At 41.4% G+C, this 21,498-nt stretch overlaps 1 protein-coding gene across 1 annotated transcript in view; it reads left to right on the plus strand.

Annotated features, from left to right (window-relative positions):
- Positions 1-21,350, plus strand: part of angpt4 (angiopoietin 4) — a 49,105-nt gene extending 27,755 nt beyond the window's left edge. Inside the window, exons 2-12 of the mRNA XM_051416298.1 lie at positions 7,486-7,641; positions 7,717-7,838; positions 12,718-12,802; positions 13,191-13,338; positions 13,472-13,584; positions 13,676-13,777; positions 14,351-14,517; positions 14,703-14,836; positions 17,828-20,074; positions 20,552-20,618; positions 20,738-21,350. Of these exons, the coding sequence (XP_051272258.1) occupies positions 7,486-7,641; positions 7,717-7,838; positions 12,718-12,802; positions 13,191-13,338; positions 13,472-13,584; positions 13,676-13,777; positions 14,351-14,517; positions 14,703-14,836; positions 17,828-17,988 (1,188 nt within the window). The 3' untranslated portion in view covers positions 17,989-20,074; positions 20,552-20,618; positions 20,738-21,350. The remainder of the gene's footprint in view (positions 1-7,485; positions 7,642-7,716; positions 7,839-12,717; positions 12,803-13,190; positions 13,339-13,471; positions 13,585-13,675; positions 13,778-14,350; positions 14,518-14,702; positions 14,837-17,827; positions 20,075-20,551; positions 20,619-20,737) is intronic.
- The last annotated feature ends 148 nt before the right edge of the window (positions 21,351-21,498 follow it).

Consider the following 21,498-nt stretch of genomic DNA (forward strand, 5'->3'; position numbering starts at 1 on the left):
ACCACTGAACAATAAATGTAAATATGGATTGTAATAAGATGGTATAAACCATTTGTTGTTCCACGTTATGATGAATTTCTGTCATATTTGAGCTCGATAGTTCCCATTGAAACACACCTCTTTTTTATTTTATTTGAATCTAACAAACATACTAAAACACAAGACAACTACACACAGAACCCGACCTCAATACACCCACTGACAAACAAAGAAAAGTAGAAAAATGGGAGAGTAGCAAATAATTGCCTATTTAAAAAGTAGTTCAAATTAGCCACACTCAAGCTGGTCAAATAAATCAACGTGCACTACTTGAATGCTTGAGTCCATTTGCTCTCTGATGATCAGTGAGTCAACCCCAAATATTCAGCACTTAATCTCCAAATGAAGACGGGAAACCATCCTCATGTTGCATCATTATGGAAAGTTTTATAACTGTCTTGGACTTTTTTGTTCCATTGTGGATGAATTGACTCAGAATTCAGACACTCAAATAAAATGTTGGACAGTCAATGTAGAGCGCTGTGTCTTAAATAGGAAGTGAGAAACAGCGTTATGGACGAAACCCTGTTTGGAAACGTTGGTTTCTTTTAAACCAAGAAGCTGATTCAGTTCAGAAAGTGCTCATAAAACTATGATACATACTGCATTTCAACACAACATTAAACTATGTCTGAAACATAGACAGTGATAGTTAAGTAGTAGAACACACACATACTTAATAAACTTGAGTCTGCACTTTTGCACAACACACACACACACACACACACACACACACACACACACACACACACACACACACACACACACCACTGTGTTGACTTAGTCCATCTGGTCCTGATTCCCGATTGTGGTGAGATGATTGAGATATTTGTCATGGCTGTAGTGGTGACCCAGCAATCTAACTCAACACACACACACGCACACACACACACACACACACACACACACACACACACACACATATATATATACATTGTACTTAAGTACACTCATTTATTCACAGACACAGAGCTGTGACCCTCTATCTATCTAACACACAACAGTTAGAAGGTCATTAGACTGTAATATTTAGTTTAGTGACACAGCAGAGAGACATACACACGTAATATATATTAAACAGAAGCAGGAGGTTTTCTTTCTTTATTTCTTATGTTTTCTTTTCTCATCTTTTCCCATTATGTGTGTTTATTATTGAGCTGCTGTCTGTGGTGGAAAGTGAAACAGTTATCTTGGCTGTGACTTCATCTCCATTTACAAGAAGTTTTTGTGAATCATGATTCATCAAAATGAAAAAAACTGACATAAATAGTTTAAACTTCTCAGATGAGATTTAAATATTTGCCTCTGAAATGTGGAGTAGAAGTATAAAGTAGCAGAAAATTGAAATACTCAAGTAAAGTACCTCAACATTGTACCATACTTAAATAAATGTATAGTTACTTTCAACCACTAATGATTTGCTGACGGGCATTTTATAGGTTCCAGGCACATTCACAAATAAACATATTTATCATATTTTATTCTTTCTGGATACAACGTCAGTCTTGATTTTTTTGCCACTACCATTACCAGGGAACTTTAGCCCATTGAGTCATTGGATGTCTGAGTGCCCAGCGTGTGTTTTCTGTTTGCAGGGGTTATTTCTATATTGACCACAGATTAGTCCACTTTGCTGACTGTAGATTGTAGAAGAACATGAAATAATAGAGAGAAGATTTGATTCAAGGCTAATTTTTTTGGAAACAGCTTTGTTTGTGTTTGGCCCTCTTCTGATGCAGAGTCCTCATGCCGACGTCCTGTGGGAACAAGATTCAAAATAACAGGACTAACTTGGGTCATCTCCACTACTTTCCCACTCCTACTTCTTTCACAAATTTAGTTTTCCCATAAAAAGCATTAAAAGTCATTTTAGTACTAAAGTAAAGAAAGTGAAAGATAAATTTGCATCTGTTTCTTGTTTTATTCTCCTCTCTACGAGCTAGAAATCAACACTAGACCATGAAATTAGCGTTCCAACAAATGCATGAATGTACATTCAAATAAAGATAATAATAAATGACTATTTATTGAGTCATCTAAAGATATGGTGGCAGGGTTCGTTCTTGAGGTTTCACAGATAAAAGGAAGTATCCACAAGGCAGCAGTAACCTTGATGTGATTTAAATGAACAGTTAGACACATGAAGCAATAGCTTACACTGAATTACGGAAAGGGTTTGTACAAGTGCCAGGTTATGTGTTCATAAAGTTTCAAACCTCAGTGTGTACATCATTACACTCATATCAATAACATTTATACACACATTCTCTCTGAGGGAGTTTTTGCAGGCGGCCAACATGAACACATTGTGGTTTGTTAAAGAGTATTAAAGTAAATGTCATCCCCTGGACAGTTTTCCATTGCATTCCCTGCATGGTACCAGAACAAACAACTGTGAAGTCCACGTATGTTTTAAAAGACACCAGAGTGACTCCGACCCCCTACATACTGACAGAGTAACTGTTCTTCTGCTTGACTCTCATTGGTTTTGAGTTGGTAAATTAAATGTACAGTCACTTTAATACAGCTAATCTGGGTCCTGTTCTGTGGTGTTCATTGTCATTTTTAAACTATTCTGCTTGACCTGCAGATGTAATATCAAAGCATTAAAACAACACCTATAACTCATCGTTTTAGGTAGAAGAACATTGGAGCAACGATCTGTGAGGGGGTGGGAGCTTAAACTCTTTAAATTTCTCAATCTAATGAAAAGTAAAAGTCACACTTGCTGTACCCGCGTACGTGGACCGGACTACCATGACGTTGTTATCTTATATTCCCCTGGAGTAACATATGTAAAACATCTCTGCTGTGGTTTGGTGTTTTAGGAAAATACCTGTCAGGAAATGTGCTAATGTTAGAGTATAATGAGGCGTGAGGACAGTTTTATGATATACGCTAAGAAAAGAACGCCCAAGTTAACCCTGACAGGTGAAAAAACACAACACAACCTACATATGGTCCACAACCTAGTATCTGTCCTGTATGAGACTTACATTGAAAAGGAATCAATGTGGTCTGTAGTCAGTCTGAAGGTAGTTTTGACAACTCGGCTCAAAAAAGAACAAGAAAAAAACAAGGCTGTGGAAGAAGTACTCAAATCCTTGTTGTACTGCAATCAAACTTAACTAAAATTAGACAAGTATTATAAGCTAATGTACTTTCCATCACTCCAGAATACCTTTAGAGAGTCAGAAGTTAAACAGGTGCACAAGCTTTATAACATGACTGAATATGATATGATATGTAAAACTGTTACAGCTGTATTTCCAAGTCTTGTATGACACTACTGAGTAAAATGTTAAATGTTAATTCATACATGGGAGATACAGAAAGAGAAACAGGAGATTGAATGTTGTCAAGGGTAATAGAGAGAGGACACAGATAGTCTAAAAGTCAGGCACCACACAGAGAGATGCTTCCCTACAGTATGTCAAGTGGAGCGCTGCTCAGAAACGAAGCCTGAGGCCGTTGGCTTGTTCTGCTGCTTCATAACACTCTGAGATTCAGCCAAAACATCTGGACGCTCTGATACTTAGAGACACACTGCAATAATAGAACAAGCTCTACATGTGCATTTTGGCTCAGCTTTATCGAGCTCAGGGTGCTTTTCCAAGTCAAATTATATCATTGTATAAGCTGATGGCTTTCAAGAGTTGTAATGAAAAGATGTGAATTGAACCGCAACCAGATCAGTGGTGCAGGTCTTGGAAGACGGCTCATTGTATACACGATGAATTCAATGAAACAAACACACTGAACTTTCATGTATCTAAGGTTGCCAGTCTGTGTGTGTGTGTGTGTGTGTGTGTGTGTGTGTGTGTGTGTGTGTGTGTGTGTGTGTGTGTGTGTGTTTGTGGGTGTTTGTGGGTGTGTGTGGGTGTGTGTGTTGGCTGACTGAACGACCATACACAAGTGTTTAAAATCAGTCATTTAAACATGGTATGAAAGTCTCTTGACAGAACAGTCTTCACCCTTTCCCACACTGGCCAATTTCTGTCATACAGACAGTTTGAGGTTTCCATTTTCCGAGAAATCAAAAAGTCATTATAGTGTGAAATGACTGCTGATGACACATCTTATTTGTCTGGTTAAGAGGTTAACGGCCATATCCTCCTGAAGTTTCATACATCTGCAGGAGTGGGTTGTGGCAGCGATGTTGGCAGAGAAGGACAGATGTCATCCAGTGGAGCCACCACTGAGTTCTTCATGGACGGGAGGCACCTTCCCTCGGGGGAAGAGCAGCTCCGTCTTAACGAGGAAGACGAATTTGTGGAATAAAAAAGTGCAGCCTTAAATCTGTGGATACTTTGTACAGGCATCCACTAAACCGATCTCCACAGCTTCACTTTTCACTCTAACATCATCTGTTCGTACAGACCTTCCTCAGTCCAGTCACTCAAGTCCGGAGCTGCCAGCTCAGATCCCGACACACTCCAGCGACCCACAGTGCACTTGTTACCCCAGATCCATATCGGTGCTACTTGCCTGTGCGTCAGTCTTGTTATCGGGGCTGTTTGGTGACCCAGTCCCCCCCCCTCCCTCCCACTCCCTCTGTGAAGTCACCCAGAGGGCCAGATCACAGCGAAGCCAACATGTGGTTTGAGTTAGCATCTCAGAAACAAGCCCTCCATACGTGGGGTTGACTGCGTAGTCCCAGAGCTCTTTGGTTGGTTTGTGGAGTTTATAATTGTGTTTGTGTGTGTGCATGTCTGTGTGCATGTATGCCAGTTTCTGTGTGTCTGTGTGAAGAGGTTTCATATGCTGTAGTTCTAATCCAACAGCAGGAAGTAAGGGTCAATTAAAAAGTCAGCACACAGTGTATCTAGAGACTCAACAAGAAAATAACAAAAGACTAAAAAAAGAACCTGCAGAACTTTGGTTTTACTTGTTGGTTTCAATTATTCTCAATTCTTTATTTTTTATACTGTTGAAATATCTCCTTTATTCTCTAACAACATGTTTCTGTTCACACTGCACATTCAAAGCAATACTGCAGTTATTTTGTTCTCCTACTTCCCCCTCTGTGTCTCTGCTGGTTGCACTGTGCAGCAGCAGGCAGGTGGAGGTTTTGGCTTTCGTCTGAGTTTATCTGCCCAGCATCTCAGGAAGCCGAGCAGGAGGGAGAAACGAACCAGCTCGTTCCAGCTATTTTCTCCTTGTTTGATTATTTGATTAACTTCTCGCTGCGTCACAACATCTGATTTCTTCTCTCTGTGTTCCAGGTTAGCCCAATTTACTCACACAAAAGTCCCTCCAAAAGGCCACTTTAGTTTGTGACCGCCGTGATGCATATCTCGCCATTCGTAAAATCATTTTCTGATTGAACAGAGCGATGCTTGTTTAATCTGAAGCTGAATTAAAGCAGACTAAACATAATAACTCTTGAGTAACTTTAATTGGGCAGTGAAAAATGAGTAATAGTGCCGTCAGCATGCATGAAGTAAGATGAATACGATAAAGTCAATCAACGTGGATAATATCAGCAGTTGAAAGGAATAAAACCATGAAAACATAGTGTTGGTGAAACTGGAGGATTACTCAGCACTTATGAAATATGAGTCAGCTGTCAGCCTTCAGCAGTCATAACAAACACATCTAAACCAAACTAAAAATGACTTTCTTTGGGTTTTCAAGCATTTTGCATTTTATTAAACTAGTTAACCGATTTCATAAAAATTTGTTCAATGTTCAAAGTTTGGACACGAGTCAATAAACAAGCGATTCGTTTTTGGTCAGTGTCCAGGGTGATTTCTTAACATTGAGAGATATTTGACTTATTTGGACATTTTCCTTATTTTCTCATGAACTGCTGCACTTACTTGTTGAAATGAATCTGAAACGTATCTCCTGATAATTCTCTGTGTATATTATGAAGCTGATCTGGATCCAGGTGCAGATAACATTTCTTTAATTAGAGGATTGTGTAACCCTCTGTGCTTTCTGGTTATTATTTTAATTTGCCATTGACCACCATTTGTGGTCATAATCAGTTAGTGTGCAACAAGTCTCTCCAAGAGGTAAAACCTTTAACACGGGATATCTGCCAATACTGAGTCTGATCCACTACTTCACCTAAATGATCATTACATATGTATCCGACACACTAAAACAACAGCTATAGACTAAGTATGACACATTTTTAATGAGCTACTTGATCAAAATCCAGTAGAAAGAAGAGATCTCACTCTGTTGGCACTGCAGAAACACTCCGATTGATCCTCTTCCCTCTCAAAACATCTTCAGCTGAGCACTTCAACCAAACAACAGACAAGTTTAATTTTGGTTTTCCATCAAGTAACTCATGGAAGTAACTTTGATTAGTGACAGCTGATATGACCTGCTGCTGGCTAAAAACGAGAAGCTGCTACCTGAATGTTCTGTGCTCTTTGATAATGATAATTAGCATTGGAGTTTAGGGAATCCGTTCATTTTACCTTCCTGGACTCCAGTTTCCACTCTCTGAATGCTGCAGTGTGGAGCCCAGCTGTGGTAAAGGATAGCAGTGCTGCAACACTTGCAGGCTGAGATGGTTTAAACACTGTACTGCCTTTATTTTATTTGATACATTAAAATCTATTAACATATGCTTGGACCGACCCTGACATCTCTAATATTAATTATTTTTATTGATTGTCTTTTGGCAGACCAGCCACAAGTCATCTTTTAAGAAATGCTACACATTGAAATCTCAATATGTTAGTATCAGCAATGGTTCTCATCGACTGGACTGGACTGTAGTCTCAGGGATCCCTGTCTGATCTATACTGTAGATTAAAGAGTGTGAAACCTTTGAACGGAATAGTCATTCCTATAAATTCTCTCGCTGTTTAAACAACATCTGCTAAGTTTATCCATGGAGAGAACAATCTGAGGACGCAGTGATGCTTTTGGCAGTGAATGAGTGTGATGATTAAATAGAGTTTTGTGCTGGGATTTAAGAACAGTGATCCAGACTCCAGTGTGATCTGGCCTGAACTTCCCCTCCCAGTGACAGTTGGTAACTGGCCGTCCCACTGGGACCAATGTGTTTGTTGGTGCAGCGTTATATTTATCAACTCCCTGTGCTTCTCAGTGGCACTGATATCCTGAAGACATGGAGTCTGAGGGATGAATAGATGGCTGGAGGGATGGATTATTTATTTGTCAGGGGTTGAAGGTCACAACATGGCAGTGCGAGTTGGCATCGGTTGATATTCCCAGAGATGGAGACCTCCGTCTTTATATACCAGACCTCCTGACATGTTTGATTTGGTGAACTTGATGCACTGAGTGGTCCTCAGAAAGCAGTAATTCAATGCTGAGCTTCTGGAAAGACTCAACTCACCTTACACCTTCGAAAGTGTTATTTACTAATGATGCTGTATGCTGTGGAAGGAAAATATAAAGTCCTTCTGTCTTTCTTTGCACTTCGTTTTACTCTCTGTTTATCTTTTCCATCCACAGTTGGAGAAAGTCATTCAGAAGAGCATGAAGCCCGACATCACTAACATACCACCGCATGTCGTTCACAACCAAACAGCCACCATGCTGGAGATCGGAACAAACCTTCTCAGCCACACGGCGGAGCAGACACGCAAACTTAACGTGGTCGAAGCCAAGGTAATGAGTCGCCAGGTGGCTGATGTCGACGCTTGAGAGCAGAGTTCCTGGATTTAATGACGTTTCTTCCACCAGGTGCTCAACCACACATCTCGAATAGAGATCCAACTCCTGGAGAATTCTCTGTCCACGAACAAGCTGGAGAAGGAGCTGCTGCTGCAGACGTCTGAGATCAGTCAGCTACGAGCCAAAAACAGGTAGAAAAATAAATGTTTCTACCTCAGTGTGAGTGTGCAAAGGTAGAGTCCTGCTGACAGTATACACACTTCACAAGAGCTAGATCCAAGTTCAGTTCACTCAGATTGAAATGAACTAGTTCATGTTCATAGTTTCAAGTTTCAAGGTCACAGTAGTTTCTTCATCATTTCTTCCATTTTTTTAAATGACGTCCTGCAATATTGTCTTGTACAAGTCTTTGTGTCAGATTTCCCACAAAAGTGAAACACACAAACACATTTATTAAGTGACTTTCTCCTAGAGAGACCTTTAAAAGCAGCTCCCAATCGATCATTAAGATCGACTGATGCATCTGCCTATATCTGCCGCATTGTTCATTCAGTGATGTCATTCTGAAAAAATATGTAAAAATATTGACAATCTAATAAATAAAAGGGATTTATTTATGTATGAATAGGGATTAAATCTGATCCTGATTATGATAATATGAAAAGAAAACCAAGCTGGAGGCTCTCCCTTTGTTTGGAGTCTGAGGTGTTGATGGCATTCTCTGTCTCTAATAAAGGGATTAAAATGACAACATACTGTAATGTTCACCAGGACCAGTGATACAGTATATTGTACAGTCTCTTCTGTCTCTGCACTGCAGCGGGACCCCGACAGGCTGCTGTTAACCTACTCAAGAGTCTGAGCTCGCTAAGAGTCTGTTTTTAAGCCAAAATAAATTTGACATATAAATTCTATTGTTAAAGATCCCCTCGGGACTTATTTAAAAACACTCTGATTAGAACAATAATTTGTATCTGATGTGGTTTTTCCTCAAAAAAGTGGAATTACTTTGGTAAAATTACATCTACCCTTCTCTGACCCAAATATGAGTCGACCCCCAGCCTTATCAGCGATTTCACAACTGAACAGTGAGAATATTTGAAATACAAGCAGGTCATTAGAGATGATGGAAATACGTCCACAGCTGTTGCTGCGAGACACGGCAATATTTGGAATCACAATATTTTCACTATTTTTCATTGTGAGGTGAACTTGGACAGTGCGCTGGGCAGTTAAACATGCAGAGTAATTATCAAGCGTGTTCTCTGTTTACAGTAACAGATATAATACAAACAGAGTGTGTGTGAGTGTGTGTAAGAGTGTGTGTTAGAGTGTGTGTGAGGGAAGTACAGTATTTCTTCAGTGTGTGAGAGTGTCTTCCCTGTGTCAGTGGATACAAACATGTGTCATGAATTCTCATTTATCTTCAGTAGAACAGCAGCGTGCTCACATTATTCACACTAATTTGACCGGTGGAGTTTTTTGCAGTCAGTGTTTGTTCGTCCCAAACAGATTATCTACCGACTGAACACATATTTGCAGCTATCAGGCCATTTAAGCATCGACTGTGTGTGTACGAAAAACTTTTGTTTAAAGCAGGGTCCCAATTAGTGGCTGCGTATTTTACAAATAAAACCAAGTTCTTTGGATTTATGAAACCTCTTGAAGCCCACAGAGTAGCCCACTTGATCTAAGCTGCTTTTAATCGCCTACACAAATAGTTTACACTTTTGTCAATATGGAAATGATACACATCGTTAGATCAGTTAGATTCTCCATAATCAAATCAGTCAGTTCATTTTAGAGAAACTGTGAGCACCAAAGAATCAAATGATCAAATGATTCGTAATTGATCAGTTATTCAAGCCCAATTTGTATAAATAATGTTCATTCCGGATTTAAATTTGAACAATTTGATAGTATTTGACTTGGATTGAGTGTTTTGTGCAAAAGGACTTAAAGGACAGAGTTCAGTGACTGATGTAGATAAAAGCACGGGCTATTAATAGAAGTTTTACCGTATTCTTTTGTTATTTTCCTACAAACATTTCTCCATTTGAACCTCAACCACTCAAGTTCACTCCACTTGTGCATCTTCACCTAAATTCACGCCTCCGGCATCAAATAAGAGTCTGTTCGGTTCCACTTTGCATTGAGCTTGAGATTAATCTGTTTGTTCACTTTGTTCCAGTCATATTGCACTAAAATGTTGAAGCGGTCACCTCTCATGGGCCGGCATGTTCAGAGTGCAACAATGAAGGAATAAGAACAACAGTCTAGTTTTAATTTGGTGACAAAGCATTCTGCTGATAATCCTGCGTGATCTGAGAGGTCTGTAAAAGCCTGTGAGGTAGGAAAATGTTCTCAACCACGGAGCATTTAATCCTTTAATTTACCTGAAAACATTTGTTTAAACTCCTGATAATAATGCGCTGCTGCTCAGGGAGCTGGTTCTGATTACGTTGTGTACATACCAACAGAATTTAATTTGTTGGAGCAGGTCGAATGTACTGTTTCTAAAATAGAAGTCAGATCTTTGTGCTGATGACCCGCTACGTGATGAAGGCTGCTGCAGTGTCGGATTTTTCACCAGGAAACAAGCTTTTTTTTTTCCTGTAGTGAAACTGTTTCAACACTATTAAACATCAGCGGTGTTGAATCCAGAAGGCTGTGCTGAGGTTTAAGTTTAGACAACTATTAGATGCACCCTCTAATGTCAGACATTACACTTCGTACAGCAACATACTCAGGATCTTTAGAAAGTCTGAATATAATCCTAAAGGACCAGTGTCTTGGATTCAGTGGATTCAGGAACCCTAACCCATTTATAAGTCAATTCTTTTCACCATGCAGTTACAGTTTTTTGAACTTCTGCTTTATTAAACGCACTGGACTCATTTTTTTATTTCTTTGTTTTAGTTTCCTTATAGTTCCCTGTTGTAGTTTCACAACATTTAATCGCTGTCTTTAAACAGAAATATACTTAAGAGGAAATAAGGAAGGAAATTAACTTTCTTTTCTGTGTTTTGGTTTCTAATTTAAAGATTTCCAGGTTGTAATATAAAGTTCATATTTCTGAAATCCCAATATGAAACACACACACACACCTACACACACACACACACACCCACACACACACACACACTGCACAAACCACAGCGCCACAGCGATCAGTGACTCCCCATCAGTCTACATCACAGTAAGCGATGTTGCCTCGTTCATGTGCAGGTCAGCATATTGAAGTGATCAGAAGCAGCAGCTGATAATGTGTTTCAGCTCTTAATGTGACCAAAGTCTCACCTGCTGATGTAAAACGATATCACTCATAGGTACAAAAGAGCTACGTGATACAGCCGCACATTAGAGGAAGATGGAGGGTGGTGTCCGACTCTTGTCAGCTACACTTCAGCACAAACTGGACTTTTGTACAGTTTGGTTAGAAAAGCTACAGATTTTATATTAATACATCTCACATTACATCTCTGAGTGTTAATGTACAGATATTCACATATTCACTCAACCACAGGAGAAGAGTTGAGCTTCAATACACCTAAAATCAGCCAACCGTCCTAATTTGTAAAGGTCCAGTTTATCTATTTAGGAGGATCTATTGGCAGAAATGGAATATAATATTAAAATGTATGTTTTCATTAGTGTTTAATCACATGAAAATAAGAATCATTGTGTTTTTGTTACCTTAGAATGAGACGTTTTTATGTACAGACACTGTGGGGGGGGGGCCAGAACAGACAAACCAAACACTGACTCTCGATACGGTTGTTTTCCACCAGTGTTTCTCCTTCACGCTGAGAATGGGAAGGTAAAACGACTGCAACCTCACCTCAGTGTTAGTCACACTGTTCCTTACATGTGTTTAAGTGCCTGCTCAGAAGTAGTGAGATATTTTACCCTGAATAATGTAGCTAGCACTTTTTCACCACCTTAACACACAGATTGTGACTTATTCTGGGAAACATTAGAAAAGACACATTTTGTCCCACCCGACTCTTTGAGCTCTCCGCTCTGCTTGCTCAGAGCCAGAAAAGTGAGTGTGAACTGTACATTGAGCCACTTTCAGTGTCCCATATTTCCCTCTGAAGCTGCTGCCACTCCTTCATCAGGTTTCATTCATTTGGCTCCTCCGTTGTTGATCTAACTGTGGGCTGGAGTCTATTTTCAGCAGCTGCACTGCTGGTTCAGCTGCAGAGATAACGGGCTCCGTAGTCCGCTCTGGCAGAAAGAATGATGGTCAGGTTATTAATCTTTATTTCACTGTTTTTACGGCTTCTTTAACAAGAGGGAGTAACTCAGGAGTTACAACCTCTGCTCCATTACGGACAGATTTGTTGTACAAATAGTTTGGATTTGTTTCCTCCCTCTGACACACAACCGTCCGGTTAAACAGTCGAACGTTAATCTGACACATTGCAGGACGTATGCTTTGTATACAGTACAGTAATTTACGTTTTTGGTGTACCCATTTTTCCCTCAACCTGCCATCTCAAGTTCTTCCTAATTTAGTAATTTCCTACATTTCCCAGAATCCTTTTATCCTGCTGTTACAGAAGTCTTTTTTTAAATATAATTGTATTTTTCAGGATTTGGGCAAAGAAGAAAAAAAAAAACAGTATAACAGGACACACAACTACTACATCAACACATAAAAAAAAAAAAACCCCACGTGTTTATTATTGTTACCATGACAACAAAGCTCCCAAAACCTAAACAAAGTTGTAATTTTAACCAAAATCAAACCTCAAATATTTTGTTGTCACATCACAAAACTGTTTTATTCTTCCAACAGTGATTCTAACAGACAAACAGTGAGGTTGTTCAGTATCGTAGAACTTATTGGTTTTATCATTTAAACATCAAACTCCACTGTAGCTTGTTTGGAAATATCTTAATATCATATCATGTTACCTTCAGCCAGCTATCTATGAAAACAAGAAATATACACTGGCATAAAAAGGAGCCTTTTGAGGGGACGTTGATCTTATTTACAGCTCGGTCACACAATCCGCTCGAGTGTCTAAAGCTCTGTGTGTGTCTTCTGTTTGTGGCTTTCAGTCGTTTGGAGAGTAAAGTTCAGTTGTTGGAGTCTCAGCAGAAAGGAGAGCTGGAGGACATGAGGGAGGAGAAGAACCGACTGCAGGTACAATCAATAAAAGTGACATCTGAATGTCAGGATCACTTTAAGGAGATTTTATGTGAATGAATCTGCATTTATAAGGCCGAGCGACTGTCTGACCTCATAAATGATACAGATCTAAATATTGTATTATTTAGCTGTTTCTATTCAGCCAAACTACTTTAGTCTCAGCTGGCTGACACAAACATAAAAAGTCTAAATCAAACAGAACATAAAATCTACAATCGCATAAAATTTATAAAATCTGAAAAGTAAAAACCAAGAAAGATAATCAAGATTCCACTTTAATGGATGGATGAAAAGGCAAATTAAAGAAACAATATATTATAGTTATAAATCTGATGTCTGACAGAACAAAGTGACTCAACAGGAGTAAATCTTTTTCTTCCAGTCTGTCGTCCGGACTCAGATGGCGGCCATCGAGTCTTTAGAGAGGCAGCTGAGAGTCGCCAGCAGCAACAACACGGCTCTGCAGAGGCAGCAGGCTCAGCTGATGGAGTCTGTCCACACACTCATTAACATGGTGGCTACTACTACAGGTACACACACACACACACACACACACACACACGCTTAGACAAGCCAACTAAAATAGGAGCTATCTTGATTTTACTACATTTTGTTGCATTTTATTGTATTTGCTCTGCTGTATTCCTGTGTGTGTGTGTTCAGGGTCGCCTCCCAGGAGCCAGATGTGGAGGGACTGTGCAGATGCTTACAAGGCGGGTCACTCTGTCAGCGGCCTGTATCACATCTACATCGGCAACCGGTCTGAGCCTGTGCAGGTACGATGGACACCTGAGCTGATACTCCGCCTGCAGCGCCTCGCTACTCCGGTCATTTCAGTCACACGTCTCTCTTTGTCGTCTCCTCAAGGTGTACTGCGACATGGAGACGGCTGGTGGAGGCTGGACGGTCTTCCAGCGGAGATTTAACGGCAGCGTGGACTTCCAGAGGAGCTGGAGGGAATACAAAATGGTCAGTTTGTCTCTTTGGACAGGGTTCCCACACGTCCTGAGACATTTAGAGCCTAGTTTTACAGTCATTGAAACATCTGGAAAATGATCAAAATGACCAGATATCCTGGAAATAATCTATGTTGTCCTGGAAATGTATGTCACTCAGATTGCTCCATAAACCTGGGTGTGTATTTTGATGCAAAGTGGAACAGACTTGTGCACACAGCCTGATAATATCACATTTCTTGCTGCTGTGGTTGGTAAATACTAGACGTTTATGGCATGTGCAATGAACACTTTAACTTAATGAATGTTTATTTTCTGTCAAATAAAATCAATTCTACTTGATTTGAACTGTTACTTATAGGCAATTTGCAGCTTATATGACTGTTATTAATGGTTAATTAATGGTGTTCAGTGCTGTCCTGTAATGTCAAGAATAACTCCAGGAAAAGGTCCTGGAAAGGTCCTGGAAAGGTCCTGGAAAAGATTTGTTAAAAAGAGTGGGAACCCTATAAAAGCATATGAATGAAAATAAAAGGTAGAATAAAAAATGCTACGGACTGAAATGTTACCTCCTCCACTCCTGCAGGGTTTCGGGGACGTGTTAGGAGAACACTGGCTGGGTAATGAAGTTCTGTACCTGCTGACCAGTCAGGGTCAGTACTCTCTGAGGGTGGAGCTGAGGGACTGGGAGGATAACCCCGCCCACTCCCAGTACGACCGATTTACACTGACCAGTGAGAGACAGCAGTACAGGTAACAGTTAGACTACAGCAGTATACACAAACTGTATATCACATACATATTCTACATATTCATACACATATACTACATTAAGTATACCTGCACAGATATCTACATTATACATCCATACTGTCCACGTACAGCACTGAAAGACTCAATCTTCCAGCCGATCACTCACCTTGTCTCCTCTCACTCAGGTTGTATCTGAGAGGTTACAGCGGCACAGCGGGGAGACAGAGCAGTCTGGCCACCCACGGGACCGGATTCAGCACCCGAGACCAGGACAACGACAACTGTGACCACTGCAAATGTGCCCTGATGCTCACTGGAGGTAACGACTCTCCTCACCTGTCTCCTCTCCTCCCCTCTCCTCTCCTCTCCTCTCCTCTCCTGTCTCCTCTCCTTTCCTCTCCTCTCCTCTCCTGTCTCCTTTCCTCTCCTCTCCTCTCCTCTCCTCTCCTCTCCTCTCCTGCATGGCTGCAGGAAGTGGGGGTGCTGCAGCACCCCCTAGTTGCGAGAGCGAGATTTTAAAAAAATGTATTAAAAATATTTTGCACAATTTATAAATTCCTTGTGAATATTTTGGGAAAGGATTTTGACACACATAGACTATTACATGGATTTTGGATTTTTAATTATTTTGAGGCCAAATCAACACAGGTTCACGGAAGTTACGTTGTCAACATCAGGCAGGCTAGTGGTCGCCGAGTAAAGAGGTTCTCAAGCAGCTCACCGATGTCACAAAAGACAGAGGGTCTAAGTTCACAGTCCAAGATGTAGCATCATGTTTGACAAAGCTCCAGCCACAAACAAGAGCCATGTTTTCAGAGATAGAAAAACTGATGGAGTTATGTCTGTGCCTACCCATCTCCGTGGCCTCATCCAAGCACACTTTCTCCGCCTTGCGTCTTTTGAAGACATGGGTACGCAGCACCATGACCCAGAAAAGACTCACACATCTTTCGCTGATGCATACCCACACAGACATTCTGAACTCCCTGGACATTCGTCCCCTCATGAGAGACTTTATCTCCACGACCCCAGAGCGCACCTCGACATTTGGACACCTGTAACCAGGGCACCCTGCCTGTAGCTCAAAGTAAGAGCATGGTGCCGCCGCGCACTTTCATATCTATTCATGCAGTTTAACGTCACACTATAGTATTTTTGCAAGGTGGTGGGGATGGAGATGGATTCAATAACGTGCTGACCTAGTCAGAGATTATTTCCTTGTGGTTTGCGTAAAAGGATTTTGGAGCTAATAGAGTCGCGTGTGACATAAACGTAGATGTTGCAGTGACTCAGGTTCATGCCAGCTGACCAAATCTATTGCATTGTTATAGCGTTATTGTGAAGTTTAATTAATAGTGCATATATTCATCTGAGAACTGATGACGTCTGTGTGTTAGAGACCCTGGCTGTGTGCACTGAAGTGTATATGACAATAAAGTAGTGAATCTCAATCTATTTATTTATTTTTAAAATGTATTTTAAATAGGCCTATAGGCTCAAAGGTTTTTTGTCCAAAAAAAACAAAGAAACTATTTTTTCACAGCACCCCCTGTTCAAAATTACTTCCAGCGGCCCTGCTCTCCTGTCTCCTCTCCTCTCCTCTCCTCTCCTCTCCCTCTCCTCTCCTGTCTCCTCTCCTCTCCTGTCTCCTCTCCTCTTCTGTCTCCCTCTCCTCTCCTCTCCTCTCCCTCTCCTCTCCTGTCTCCTCTCCTCTCCTGTCTCCTCTCCTGTCTCCTCTCCTCTCCTGTCTCCTCTCCTGTCTCCTCTCCTCTCCTCTCCTGTCTCCTCTCCTCTCTCCTCTCCTGTCTCCTCTCCTGTCTCCTCTCCTCTCCTGTCTCCTCTCCTGTCTCCTCTCCTGTCTCCTCTCCTCCTCTCTACCACAAGCATGATAATCATTTAATAAAAGTTTATTAAACATCATTAAATAATATCTCTCTGTCATAAATCACCAAATAAGAAAATTCTTGATGACTCCAAAAATACATATTTTGTAGTTGAGGATCAGAATAAGAGATATTTTCCCAAAAGCTCTTTCAAACATCTGTCTCTCCGTCACCTCTCACCTTGTGCCAACGCCAAGACAAACAGCTCTTTAGTTCTCCGCGGCCTCCCCTCGATGGGCCGCGATCGGCGATTAACTTAATCGTTCCGGCAAAACCTCGAGTCCTCTGAGGAAAAGACTTCAGTGTTCACCATTAGTCAGCAAGTCATTTAAAATCACAGCAATTTACAGAGAAAGTAAAAAGAAAACGTGGCAGAGATAAAAAAACAAAGAAACAACAGAAAGAAAAGATCAGGAGAGAGTGAGATGCACATTTAAATGTATAAATAGCCTCATTGAGCTTTTTCTAAACTGATATCAGGAGACTGTCTTCTCCTCTTATGATCCTGTGAATAATGTGGTGTTTCACACATATTTCTTTTACACCACGATCCAGATAGCTTTAGTTGTCTAAACATTGACGTGGTTCGATCAGAAAACACCAACTTCATGTGGAACCTAGATTGAGTCTCCAACTGAATTCAGAAAGTGTGAAACTGGGGAATGAAAAGAGAGAGGAAAGGTGATAAAGAAAGGCAACGACAGTGAGAGAAAGAGAAAACAGAGGAAAAGAGACGGCGAGATAAAGAGAGGAGGGGTGAGAAAAGAGAAACAAAGAGTCCAAGAGGATTTGTGTTAGAGCCAGAGCGTTGTAAATAATGAGAGAAACAGTTTCTCTATTTTGGATCAACACTGATGTTCAGAGAGGAGTCTAATCCATCCATCTCAGCAGGCTCGCAGTAGGAGGAGAAATACAGGAGAGGAGAGACGGGAAGAGGAGGAGAGGAGGTTTTCAAAATATCTTTATTGAACCACAGCAAGCAGAAACCAAAAAAACAAACATTACTAAAATAAAGCAAAACCTGTCAACCTCGTGTTTCTCTGATCAGAAATCTACAATCAGCTCTCTCTTCCCCTCAGAGAATTAAACTCCGCCAGCAGCTCATATGTGACTGAAGGCCTGCACATTGTCCATCAGCTGATAGTGAACTTGTTCCACCCTCAGTCGGGCCTTCAGCAGTCCCTTCAGAACCAGCACCGGCTCCCAACTGTCGGCACTCTGAGCCCGGCTCTCGCTTCAGTCAGAGGGCCAACTTGGCAGAACCAGATAACGAGTTCACAATGTGTGCAAAGTCTTTGTTTCAGCACACAAACACTCTCATCATCTCTCCCTCTTCTCTCTCTCCTGGCTAATTCTTCTTCCCTCCTCATCTCCCACTACTCATCTTCCTCTTTGTCCCCCCCCCTCTCTCTCTCTCTCTCTCTCAGGTTGGTGGTTTGACGCTTGCGGTTTCTCCAACCTGAACGGTATTTATTACACCGTCGGCCACAACATCAGGAAGCTCAACGGCATCAAGTGGCACCACTTCAGAGGCCCCAGCTACTCCCTGCGCTCCACCTCCATGATGGTACGACCCTATGACTTCTAACAACGCCGCTCCGCCTCCGTGATGGTACAACCTGCCAACACCCCTTTCAAAATACCGTCCTGATGATGTGAAACGCCCCTCGGCTCCAGCACCACGATGGTACAACCCTACAAACCCCCGGGCTCCACCTTCACCATTTGAAAGTCTTGCTGGATAAACTGTTTAATGTCCTCTTTGAGACTTTGTTCTCATAACCGACCCTGAATCCACGAGAGTTTGGTTCTGCTAGAAGAGTTCACGTGTTGTTGAACAGCGTCTTTATATAGAGCTTTTATCCAAAGCACTCTACAGATTGCCTCCGACTCCCCCATTCACACACCGACCCGTCCGACAGCTGTTCCCAACGAGAGGAAAGAAGTGTGATGGTCTCTCCTGGAAGACTTTCATGATGTTTGTGCAAACCATTGGAGGAATATTGTGTAAGAATGATCAAAGAGAGGTAGAGAGAGAAGCCAGACTCCTTTCTCACGTTCACAAACAGCTGGCCAATCACAGAAAGACCCTCACACAGACCCTCCAGTGTGGGGAAGGTGTGAGGGGAGGGGAGCAGCTTCACGGTACAGCCTTCTATTACTTCAAAGCATCTCCATGATCCCGACGTTCGGCCGATAAATCAATGCATCCCTGTTGATAATAATAATGTCTGATACACACAGGTAAATGTTATTATGAGCCCAAAAGGCTGATGGAACAATAAAGACTGAAATCAATAAGAAATGGATGAACTGACTTTTAATTTGACTTCTTTAAATGAAGCCAATGATCCGACTGAAGTTTCTGCGTATTAATCAATATTTTAATGTCTGAATGTGGAAGCGTCTGATCGATGTGCCGAAGAAGAAACCGATCGATCTGAGATTGAGCAACAATGTTTTCTCCTTCAAACCCAAAAACCCTCTGGAGAACCACAGCGAGGGTTGTGGTTTCTGGATGTCTGTGTCCTGTTAATGAGAGCTAACAGAGAGACGTTGGACATTATGGTTCTAATTATCCTCCAGGAACAGAACAGTGAGCAGACTGAAGTGTTCTGATGGATGAGTAATCAAACCAACAGCAACACTTCCAATCTTCATCCACATACTGTAACATTTACTCTGGATGTCTGAACAGTGAAGGAAGGAAACAACCGAGGAACTAAGTGAACAACTAAGTGAAAAATTATACTTTATTATTAGTTTGTTTGATGTTGAAAGTCTGGAAAACGAGCGAGAAAGAAGAAATCAAACCAGAGTCCAGAAACAGAAATGTTTCTTTAATTAACGTCCTAATCCAAACAACACGCAGCCACATGAGCTACAGCACATAATTATATCATTGATTAGACTGTCGTCATCTGAACCGTGTTTCTGTTTCTCACCACACACACACACACACACACACACACACATATTACAGAGATAACAAAGAGAAGTTGTTTTTGGTCAGGTTGTGTGATAGCTCATGTTTCATTAGCAGGTTATTGGTACCACAGTGTAACAACTGGATGTGTGTGTGAGTGTGTGTGTGTGTGTGTGTGTGTGTGTGTGTGTGTGTGTGTGTGTGTGTGTGTGTGTGTGTGTGTGTGTGTGTGACAGTCAGTCTTTGATTATAAACTGTAATTTTCTCAACATGCTTCAGACTATTCATCGTTTGGAAAGAGCAGCACAGATATTCACTGCCTGATAAAGTTAATACTAATAAACAATCAGTAATCAATAACTTCAGCATGATTGATTTTTATATTTCAGTGTTAATATTCAACGTCAGCAGCAGAACCAGAATTCATCCAGTATTCTGCTGGTGTCAGCCAGCAGCGCTAACGTGATTAGCATTAAAGGTGTCAGTGATACAGCACAGACAGAATGACTGTTCCTCTTTAGGGTCGAGACCAGAACCCGAAATGGACCCGAGCACGGCCGCACCCACAACTGAGGTCACTGAGGTCCGGACCTCGATATCTTTTCAGAGAGGACAATACGAGTCGTCAGATTATCACCTGAAAGTAACTTTCCCTCCATGTGTTTGACCCGTTCTGTGACACAAATCTAAAACCCGGCAACAGTGGAAGGGTTAGGGTTGGGTTCAGGGTTCAGAGTTCAGGGTTAGGGTTGGGTTGGGTTCAGGGTTCAGGGTTCAGGGTTAGGGTTCAGAGTTAGGGTTGGGTTGTGTTGAGGGTTCGGGTTGTGTTGTGTTCAGGGTTCAGAGTTCAGAGTTAGGGTTGTGTTGTGTTCAGGGTTCAGAGTTAGGGTTGTGTTGTGTTCAGGGTTCAGAGTTAGGGTTGTGTTGTGTTCAGGGTTCACAGTTAGGGTTGTGTTGTGTTCAGGGTTCAGGGTTCAGAGTTAGGGTTGTGTTGTGTTCAGGGTTCAGAGTTCAGAGTTAGGGTTGTGTTGTGTTCAGGGTTCAGAGTTAGGGTTGTGTTGTGTTCAGGGTTCAGAGTTAGGGTTGTGTTGTGTTCAGGGTTCAGAGTTAGGGTTGTGTTGTGTTCAGGGTTCAGGGTTCAGAGTTAGGGTTGGGTTGTGTTGAGGGTTCGGGTTGTGTTGTGTTCAGGGTTCAGAGTTCAGAGTTAGGGTTGTGTTGTGTTCAGGGTTCAGGGTTAGGGTTGTGTTGTGTTCAGGGTTCAGAGTTAGGGTTGTGTTGTGTTCAGGGTTCCAGTTAGGGTTGTGTTGTGTTCAGGGTTCAGGGTTCAGAGTTAGGGTTGTGTTGTGTTCAGGGTTCAGGGTTAGGGTTGTGTTGTGTTCAGGGTTCAGAGTTAGGGTTGTGTTGTGTTCAGGGTTCAGGGTTCAGAGTTAGGGTTGTGTTGTGTTCAGGGTTCAGGGTTCAGAGTTAGGGTTGTGTTGTGTTCAGGGTTAGGGTTAGGTTGGGTTCAGGGTTCAGAGTTAGGGTTGTGTTGTGTTCAGGGTTCAGGGTTAGGGTTGTGTTGTGTTCAGGGTTCAGGGTTAGGGTTGTGTTGTGTTCAGGGTTCAGGGTTCAGAGTTAGGGTTGTGTTGTGTTCAGGGTTCAGATGAATTGGGGTCCTGGCACCTTTAGTGGTCCAGTTCAGTTGCTGGTTGAGTCAGAAACAATCTCTAACATGCTTTCTGGTGATAGAAGGTTTCCATGTGACAGTATTGATCGATTATTAATCAGCAGAATTCTCCTTTAAATATCGATAAACTTCTTGTGCAGGTTCTTAGTGAGAATAAAGTAAAGTAAATATTAAATGCACTTTATGGAACAGACGTTTAGGACGGAGTGCAACCATCTTTGCTCTGTTGCTGTGTATTGTTTGTTATTGTGTATTAACCTTTCAGGTTTATTTACTGCGTGTGTGGAGCAAAAGCTTTTCCACTCAAATGTTTTGTACAATAAAATATGTTAATAAAACCGGTCTGAGGTGTATTTCAGCTGATGTGTCACTGTTTCTTTAATATTATGGAATATATTTCACCTGTCTCATTTATCATCAGGCTGCAAATTCCATTATATCATAAACATGTTATTATGTGTCGAATCTCTTTGGATTAATCAATAAATCTCATATTTTTACATAAT

The sequence above is a fragment of the Dicentrarchus labrax genome, unplaced genomic scaffold (genome assembly GCF_905237075.1).
Source record: "Dicentrarchus labrax unplaced genomic scaffold, dlabrax2021, whole genome shotgun sequence".
Taxonomy (NCBI): domain Eukaryota; kingdom Metazoa; phylum Chordata; class Actinopteri; family Moronidae; genus Dicentrarchus; species Dicentrarchus labrax.